The sequence below is a fragment of the Chaetomium globosum genome, genomic scaffold (assembly GCF_000143365.1).
Source record: "Chaetomium globosum CBS 148.51 scaffold_8 genomic scaffold, whole genome shotgun sequence".
In the NCBI taxonomy this organism is placed as follows: domain Eukaryota; kingdom Fungi; phylum Ascomycota; class Sordariomycetes; order Sordariales; family Chaetomiaceae; genus Chaetomium; species Chaetomium globosum.
The window spans coordinates 556,367-565,520 of NT_165983.1; the positions used below are offsets into that span (position 1 = coordinate 556,367).

Consider the following 9,154-nt stretch of genomic DNA (forward strand, 5'->3'; position numbering starts at 1 on the left):
GCAGGGTTTTGGACCAATAAGAGGAGGAACGAAGGGAACGAAAGGAGTATGTAAACGTTCCCTTCGTGTACAAGAACGACAGGAACGATAGGAACGAGCCGTCGTTCCCATCGTTCCCAACGTTCCCAAGGATAATAGGTACAGAGGTGCTCAGGACCTAGAGAGTATATGGTCACTCGTTCTGGAGAGCTCTGGGAGTTCTCCAGTTAGCAATCACAGCTACTCCGTACAGTTCGCTACAAGCTCGGAAGCCTACTGTTGAGACAAGTCTTTGTTGTGCACCTTTTGGCTGCACCGAACCTAAGCACCCTTGAGAGATTACCTTCAACCGAAGCTGAACCCTAACAGGACAGGGTCCTGAAGTAGGTTCGTCACAGTCGGACTATCCCCAACCTCTTAGTACGACGGCCACCGGCCCCAAACTAGGTATGTATGTACACGCCTTGTATCACTTTAACCCGTACACTTCAAGGATCTAGTCGTTTCTTTTGCTTTTGCGGGTTTCAAGCTCCACCTCCGATCCCGAGTACTCCCAGGCTGAGCTGTGTTTGCCTTGTACATACAACGATCTCCTCCACTTCGGTGCTCTGGCAACACCACTGTTCACCATCAGAGTGACAACCTTGTCTCCCCCGGCATACTGGGACAGTCTGGTTACCTATTTCACGCTCTGGGACCATCGAGAGGCCTCTGGCGGATGAGTAGGGCCAAGACGAACGCCGTGGCGGAGAACAAGAACGAGACGCCTGCGGAATGGAGTGTGTTAAGGGCTGGGACTTGTATGCGGCCGGATGGGTAATAGATGAGAACACTTACCGTGGCTCCACCACAGCCCGTCAACATAGGAACTGACGATGGCTTCCCGCACGTTGCCGGTGACGCGGTCGATAAAGTCGACGTCTGAGACTGTGCTCTCGATGATCTGCCCCCGGAAGCGGCCCGGTTAGTTATGCTCGGAGACGTGTTTACAGATCACCGGGGTATCACCAATGATTTTACTACTAAAACGAAACACTAAGGAGAGGACGGAGAAGAGGTAAGGGGATAGGGGACGGAGGCGCAGAGGAAGGAAATAAAAACGAAACGAGCAAAACACCAAAACCACAACCAAGACTCAAGAAACGGAAAAAGGAAAAAAGAAAAGAAAAAAAAAAAAAAAAGAAACAAAACAACCCACCCTTAAAACCTCACCCACCTCCACCCCCAACCCCAAGCAACCTCCCCTCCAGCACACGCCGCAGCACAGCCTGCATGACAGCGTTGGAGAGCGGCAGGCCGATGGTCAGTGCCACCGTGCTGGTCAGGTACATGAAGGAGATGGCGGGGGCGAGGTGGGCTGGGTCGGACACGACGGCTTGCAGAGAGACGAATACGGCGGATTGGGCGATGCCTGTGCCGAAACCGCTGTTGGGAGGAAAGGGGGGGTTAGTGGGTGGTTGAGTGGGTTGGGTGGCTTATGGGGAGCGGAGGATGGAAGGGGGACCGGGGGGGGGAAGGCGATTAAGGGGGCTCAAGGAAGGGGATCAGACAAAGAGGGACACAAACCTAGGGAAAATGTAGAGAGACTCCCAAAAGTTGGTGTTGCCGTGCCAGCGGAGCATCAGCAGGAGATAGCCAAAGGAGGAGAGCGTGACGGCGAGGATGATGAGGGTTTTGTAACGGCCGGATCTGGCAAGGTTAGTTGGGCCTTCTAACTTTACCAACTTCGCACCCGATAGCTCCCTTATTCAGGTTGTCCCCATCCTGCCTTACCTCTTGATGAGCAGCCCTGAGATCAGCCCGCCGAGCGCATTACCAACGACGGCGGGCACTAGGTGTGCCCCGGAAACGGTGTTAGATGCCCGCGTCGTAATCTGGAAGTAGAGCGGGACCGAAAACATAAGCTGGCTGACAGTCAGTTTCTCTCACACCCACTGCACACGTTTTGGTTGGACGCACCCCGAGCTGGGCTGCAATCTGCAGGCCCCAGTATAAGAAAAGAACAAAACGGCCATCCCGGGCGGTGGAAAATCTCTAGGGGCAAGGTCGGCTCTGCCTGCCGCTTCTCGACCGCCACAAAGACAAACAGCAGTACGGGGCTGAGGCTGAAGAGAGTGATGATGGCTGGATGAGACCAGGGCAGCTTGACACCCCCCAGCTCGATGGGTAGGAGCAGCGCAAGAATCGCCAGGGTGAAGAGTATGGAGCCTTTGAAGTCGACGCGGCTAAGCTTGCTCTTCTGGCTAATTGAACCCTCGAGAGTATCTGGGTGCTCGGGGACGGTTGAAGGGGAACCGGGGAGAGAGACGGTCACGAGAATGATAGCGAGTATAATGGGCGGGATTTGGCCAAAGAAGGACCTAGAGGATGCTGTTAGTGTCTCTTAGGGGTTTCAAAGTTAATAGAACTCACCATCGCCAACCAACAACATCAACCAGCCATCCGCCCAGTGGTCCTCCAATGCTGCGGCCCAAAGTGGCAACTAGGTTGACGTAGGCACGCCATTGCGCAACCTCTCTGATAGGGAGAAGGTCTACATCGTTAGTTCCGATCTCTCGGCAGCGAATGAGAGATGGCCTTACCTGTGATCAGAATAGAGACTAGTCCGGCCATCCCAGATGCCCCCGCCCCCGAAATGATTCGGCCGAGGATGACCTGCCCCATAGTTTGGCCCATGCCACTGTTCGACATTAGGATTCAGACGGTTCAGTTGCCTTATGATTCAAGAAGACTTACACAATGGCGCTGTTGGTGGATAATTAGAGCAATATTCAAATCGGATCTGAACATGGAGAACTCACCAGCCAACAACGAAGATAACATAAGCGGTGATGACCAAACTTTTCCGGCCGTAGATGTCGCTCAGCTTTCCGTACTTTGAACCTCTTGTTAGCTACATGTACGAACAGTTCCTCAACCTCGGGCGGCTTACAAGAGTTTGTGTGGCAGCCCCGGCCAGAGCAAAACCAGTGATCAGCCAGCTTGAGTTTTCCAAGTCGTTGAATTCCGAAGCAATGATAGGGTGTGTCGCTAGGAGGATCGACCCGTCGGCATGCGCGACAAAGATGCCTTTAACTCCATTAACTAGTATTAATCAAGAGTACTCTTAATCAACTCAGTTGCCAAGGCGAGTGCAAGACATCCAGGATAGCGATCAGCAAAATCGACAAACCGATCAGCAAGACCTACCGATTAGCAAGACCAAGATGATTTGAGCCACGTGGTTTCTGTTTACCGCTTCTTCGACTTCTCCTTGCCCTTGACTCTCCTCATCGCCCGTCCCTGTCTTAAGTATTGCGCCGTTCACCCCATTGCCATTACCGACGGGCGGCTCCTCAACAGGAACTTCGACTGCCGAGACAGACACGCCTCCGTGACCGTTCGCGTTCACGTCTTTGCCCAGCAAGGGTGTCTGCTCCGAAGGCTGGCCGCCGGTTATTTTTGAGTGTTGAACCATTGCGGTTATTCAAAATATATCTGCTGTAAGTTAGATCTGGCACCGGGGTTTGGGCAGGGTTAACATGCACGAACCTCAGTCTGTACCAGAGCACGACGAACCGGCTCTCGTTTGATTCACCTCGTAAGTTCTCAAGAAAGAGAAATTCAATTTTCAATATACATCGGCCTTCCGGAACGCCCGAGCGCCGTTGTCCCCCAACATCGCTTATCCCCGTTGCGCTGTGCTGCAGGGGCCGTTCCAACTTCCAGCCGATCACGACATTTACAAGTCGATGTCGTAACCCCTGAGCGTCTTATCCGCCCACTTAACGGCTCCAATTTCCTGACTAGCGCAGCCGCAGCGTTACGGTTTCGTTCCTGACGGAGTTATCGCTGGAGTGAGGTCCTCCACACTCACATAGTTCGGTTTCGGATTGATCTAGAGCGCGTGGGTGTGGGGGTTGCATACCAAAAAGGGGTCGTGGGAACCGATGCAATAGCCGGGAATAATAACGCCATCAACAACAAAGCGATTTGACAAACCATCCGTACCAGAGCCCCGGTATCGCTGCTAGGTCCCCGTCGAGGGATATCAATGACCAACAGCCACGAGGTGAAGACCGCGGGACTACTCGACGGTCACCTCGGCTAATAATACACTCCCCACCACTATTGCTTCTGATATCATCATGCGTTTCTCGGAGGCAATTCTCACGGCGGGCCTTTGCCTGCCCGCCGTCCTAGGTAGCGGACATGGCCAGCACCCATTCAGCCTCAGTGGCTCTTTGGGGCCCAGCCCCCAGGGGAAGAAGCCGAACATTGTGTTTATCCTGACCGACGACCAGGACCTGCACATGCAGTCGCTGGACTACCTGCCCTTGATCAAGAAGCACCTCACCGACAAAGGCACCTTCTACAAGCGCCACTACTGCACCACGGCCATCTGCTGCCCCTCCCGAGTCTCCCTCTGGACCGGCAAGCTCGCCCACAACACCAACGTCACCGACGTGAACCCACCCCATGGTAAGGTCCCCCCCACCATCACCACCCACCCCTCCCACTAACCCCCCCAGGCGGCTACCCCAAATTCATCCAACGCGGCCTCAACTCCGCCTACCTGCCCCTTTGGCTGCAAACCGCCGGCTACAACACCTACTACACGGGCAAGCTCTTCAACGCGCACACGATCGACAACTACGCCACTCCCTACCCGGCCGGCTGGAACGGCTCCGACTTTCTCCTCGACCCCTACACCTACATGTACCTCAACGCCACCTTCCAGCGCAACCGCCACGCGCCGGTGAGCTACCCGGGCCAGCACTCGGTGGACGTGTTGGCGGGGAAGGCGCTGGGGTTTTTGGACGACGCTGCTGATGCGGCGAGGGCTGAAGACGGGGGGAGGCCGTTTTTCTTGGGGATCGCGCCCGTCGCGCCGCATAGTAATGTGCAGATTGCGGGGGATGCGTGGGCGGGGCCGGTGCCGCCGGGGGGGCCGGACGAGGGGGATGTGGAGAAGTTGGTGTCGTTTACGCCGCCGATTCCGGCGAAGAGGCATGCGAGGTTGTTTGGGAATGTCACTGTGCCGAGGACGCCGCATTTTAATCCGGCGGGGGGCGCGTCGGGGGCGAGTTGGGTGAGGGGGTTGGCGAGGCAGAGTGAGGAGAATGTGGCGTGGAATGATCATTATTATAGGCAGCGGTTGAGGACGCTGCAGTCGGTGGATGAGTTGGTGGAGGCGGTGGTGAGGAGGTTGGGGGATTTGGGCGTGCTGGAGGAGACGTATGTGTTTTATACGACGGATAATGGGTTCCATATTGGGCAGCATCGGCTGCAGCCGGGGAAGGAGTGCGGGTTTGAGGAGGATATTAATATCCCGTTGATTGTGAGGGGCCCGGGGGTGCCGCGGGGCGAGGTGGCGGAGGTGGTGACGACGCATGTGGATTTGGCGCCGACGATTTTGGGGATTGCTGGGGTGGATGTTGAGAAGGTGGTGAAGGAGGGGGCGGCGGAATTTGACGGGGAGGGGATCCCGTTGACCAAGGGGGAGTTGAAGGAGGCGGTCGAGACGAGGCACGAGCATGTCACGGTGGAGTTTTGGGGGCTTGCGATATCTGAGGGCAAGTTCAAGCTGGCGGGGGATGACGGGCAGCGGTTGGTGGCGAACAACACGTACAAGGCGTTGAGGGTGATCGGGAAGGAGTACAACTTTTACTACTCCGTCTGGTGTAACAACGAGCACGAGTTGTATAATCTCAAGGTATGTTTCATCTCTGTCTTGCCGTGGTAAAAAGGGGGACCTTTGACTGACCAGTTATTTAGACGGATCCCTACCAACTCAACAACCTCCTCCACGACACGGCCAAACCCCCCGCCACGCTCATTGGCGTGCCGTTTGAAAAGGTCATTGCCCGGCTTGACGCTCTGCTGTTTGTGCTTAAGTCGTGCAAGGGCCAGACGTGCGTGAGGCCGTGGCATGCGCTGCACCCCGCGGGCAATGTCCAGAACTTGCACGACGCACTGAGCAGCCGCTTCGATACCTTTTACGAGCAGGAGCAGAAGAAGGTTAGCTACAACCGTTGTGAGACGGGCTATCTTGTGGACGCCGAGGGGCCGCAGTTTGAGACGGACGGGTTGGCGTACCGACAGGGGGTGAGGTGGAGTGAGTGGGTGTAAAAGGATGGTAGTGGACTGAGTTGTCAGTCCAGACACGATCCAGGACAGTTTGGATGTGCCGTATTGAGAGGTAAAAACCTCAGATCTGTCTCTGTGGAGGCGCGAGCAAAAAGAGTCGAGACTAGAATCTTAGGGCATAACAGCAAAACAATGATCGACCCAGGGATCGAACCTGGCACCTTCTCGGTGGAATTACTCCAGTTGATTCAACCTTGTGAACGAGACGTGATAACCACTACACCAGCCGACCTGTAGTTATTGGTTGGCAAACCGGAGTCTGGTGCTATCACATACCCTGAGTAGCGGCATCCCAAGGTGTAATGTGACGAACCTACTCCAGGACCCCGTCCTGTTAGGGTTCAGCTTCGGTCGAAGATAATCTTGCAAGGGTGCTTAGGTTCGGTGCAGCCAAAGGGTGCACAACAAAGACTTGTCTCAACAGTAGGCTTTCGAGCTTGTAGCGAACTGTAGTTGTGATTGCTAACTGGAGAACTCCCGGAGCTGTCCAGGACTAGTGACTATATACTTACCTAATTCCCTGGTGCTCAGTGTGCTCAGTCTTTTCCGGAGTTCGGCGACACTGATCACACTGACCACTTTTAGTCCTTCCTATATTCTGATTGGCTGCATGGCTTCTCTGCTCGGTGTGCTTGGTCTCCCTTTGTTCCCCGTTTCCCTGATCACACTGAGCACACCCCAGACTTCCCTGATTGGTCCTCGGAACGACTGGCTCGGGGTGTTCCGCGCCCCGAGGCTCCACCTGTTGGCATATTCGTGACATGTAACAACTTTGTCGATTTGGCAAAGGGTGGTGTTAAGGATTGGAGAGCCATTCTTTCAAAAGTTAGGACCCGGAATTCAAATGTTCAAGAATGCGTTAACTAGTTAGTAGCCATTATTATTATCATAAAAGACCCCCGGGAGCCCGCCAACAACCTTGAGGGGAGTTAGGTACCTAGATACCTAGGTACCCAGGTTAGGGCAAGAATCCCCGACCCTCCAAGAAAAAAGGAGACCAAAAACAAGCAACTAGCTATAACTAACTGGGAGTGAAAAAAGAGGCTGTGGTCATTCGCCATCCTCGGCGCGGCCTTGCTTCAACGAGGGGGGAATCGACTAGGTTCACAGCCTAACCATTGCACCACAAAGTGGTCTGCGATGGGATCTGTTGAATAGCAGCAACGAAAACGCAAATCATATGTTGTTACCTTGTTCGCACGCAAATCTGACAGGGTCATGTTCCTATACAAAAAACTGCCACTCTGATCATTTAGGTGTTGGTTACCCGACTCTTCATCTCAAACCCATTCCCGTCGCCTTCTTGAATTTGAGTTAACATTTCCGTCCGCCGCAACAACCAACTTAGAACCCCAAAAGCCGAGGTGGGCCGGCCTAGTTTCTTTTAATCCTTGTTTTTGGCCGTCGCGGCCGGCTCATGGAGGCCATGATAACTAATCATGGTTCAGTAAACGCTGGCTATCTCGCCGTGGATATGCTGGTGATTACTTATCAGAAAAGGGTCCGCTACCCGCGATTGACTGTCTGCTAGTATAATAATACTTGACTTGTTCTCCCATTTGTACCGGTCCCACCCTTCTTTTGCCACCCATAACGAGTCAAGACACTTCTACCTCACTCCCCGGGACTGTAACATTCCGACCACCACTCTATTGTTTGTTCCCACCCGCTAGTAAAGGTCAAAACTATTACGCTGTCACCATGCCCCTCTGGCTGATTTACCACCCCCCTTCCACTTTCACCACCCCATCCTCCAAGCAAAGCTTGGCCGCAGACATCACCTCCATTTACACCCGGTCCGGCCTCCCCGCTTTTTACGTGGTGGTCAACTTCATCGCCGTCCCGGCCACTGACACGTTTGTCGGCGGGCAGAATCCCAATCCGGATAGGCCCTTTGTCCGGTTTGTGGCCGACCACATCGCGGTGCATATCGAGAACGATGCGGCGCGGATGCAGAGAATGAGGGAGATGGTCAATGCGGCCCTACAGCCGCATGTTAAAGAGAAGGGATATGACTGGGAGGTCCATATCGACGAGACGCCGAGGGGGTTATGGGTGATTAACGGGCTTGTGCCGCCGCCTTGTGAGTTTTTCTTCTCTCGTGCCTCATCCTCCCTTGAGAATAAATATGGTCGAATGCCCTCTACTTTTCCAATGCACCAAAATGGTCGAATATTCTAACTCAATAATGGGAATACAGTCTAGAGTGCGGCGGAGAAGCAATGGTTCGATTTGAATCGGGCAGTGGAATGGGAGGACAAGGAAGCAACAAATGAATCCGGGGAGAAGTGAGCTTTCAACTTTCCCAGACACCTTCATTTGAGGCACAAAATCAGCAGGAGCAGTATGTACATGGGTGGTTTGGGCCTGTTAGCACATCCCGTATACAACACTTACATATAACTTTCAATATCAACCGCGATTTCATCAATGAGTGAACCTCCTGAAAACGTGATCGAAAGACCCAACGTCAACATTACATGATTATGTCCCGCTTTTCCATTGGATGCTACGTGTCCCACGTCACGATACCTTAGGCTTATTATCTAGAACGTTTTGGGGTACTGCTCAGCAACGAATGATGCTCGCCGTTCACAAAAATGCACACAGATGCACCCAAGAACAGAGCAGTGTTTGTGAATGTTGGAGACCTCTGCCTAATCTTGGCGCCGCTGACATACACCGCCCTGGCAACAATTTCAGGGTTCTGTCTTGGAACGCCGTATAAAAGCCAAGGCGTTGCGGCTGCCGTTGGGTGACCCCTTTGGATATATCGTAACCCCTCAGATGTTCGATCCTTGTAACGCAAGTGCCACCCAGAAACTCAATCTGTCTTCTCCAATATGACACCCAACATCGACACCCTCCCTGCAGAGATTATCGAAGCCATTATCTCCCGTCTGGATGATGGCGACGTTATGAAACTGAGCACAATCTGCAAAGCACTGAGAGCACGCACAGCACATCGAGTCTTCCATACCATCCGATTCTCCAACGACCCACGCATTGGAGACGCTGCGCTGGCGGCAGTAAGAAACTACGGAAT

At 53.8% G+C, this 9,154-nt stretch overlaps 4 protein-coding genes and 1 non-coding gene across 5 annotated transcripts in view; 3 read left to right on the forward strand and 2 right to left on the reverse strand.

Moving 5' to 3' along the window:
* Positions 1-503: 503 nt before the first annotated feature.
* On the reverse strand, positions 504-3,436 carry CHGG_10899 (uncharacterized protein; the record flags this gene model as incomplete). Its single annotated transcript, XM_001226165.1, has 10 exons — positions 504-746; positions 817-922; positions 1,192-1,404; positions 1,546-1,668; positions 1,753-1,810; positions 1,939-2,339; positions 2,392-2,561; positions 2,716-2,724; positions 2,912-3,063; positions 3,169-3,436. 10 exons carry the CDS (start codon positions 3,434-3,436, stop codon positions 504-506), a joined length of 1,743 nt encoding a protein of 580 aa, XP_001226166.1.
* Positions 3,437-4,271: 835 nt separating this feature from the next.
* On the forward strand, positions 4,272-6,157 carry CHGG_10900 (uncharacterized protein; the record flags this gene model as incomplete). The annotated part of the gene is made up of 4 exons (XM_001226166.1): positions 4,272-4,440; positions 4,491-5,674; positions 5,737-6,076; positions 6,123-6,157. The coding sequence occupies 4 exons, from the start codon at positions 4,272-4,274 to the stop codon at positions 6,155-6,157; spliced, it is 1,728 nt and encodes a 575-aa protein (XP_001226167.1).
* An 84-nt stretch (positions 6,158-6,241) lies between these two features.
* Positions 6,242-6,340, reverse strand: CHGG_11225. Its single transcript has one exon. It is a non-coding gene; the product is annotated as a tRNA-Val (tRNA).
* A 1,469-nt stretch (positions 6,341-7,809) lies between these two features.
* CHGG_10901 (uncharacterized protein) lies at positions 7,810-8,313 on the forward strand (the record flags this gene model as incomplete). Its single annotated transcript, XM_001226167.1, has 2 exons — positions 7,810-8,191; positions 8,309-8,313. 2 exons carry the CDS (start codon positions 7,810-7,812, stop codon positions 8,311-8,313), a joined length of 387 nt encoding a protein of 128 aa, XP_001226168.1.
* A 638-nt stretch (positions 8,314-8,951) lies between these two features.
* The window catches only part of CHGG_10902 (uncharacterized protein), a gene marked incomplete at both ends in the record, with an annotated part of 4,615 nt that continues 4,412 nt past the window's right edge, over positions 8,952-9,154 (forward strand). The window contains one exon of the mRNA XM_001226168.1: positions 8,952-9,137. Within this exon, the coding sequence (XP_001226169.1) occupies positions 8,952-9,137 (186 nt within the window). The remainder of the gene's footprint in view (positions 9,138-9,154) is intronic.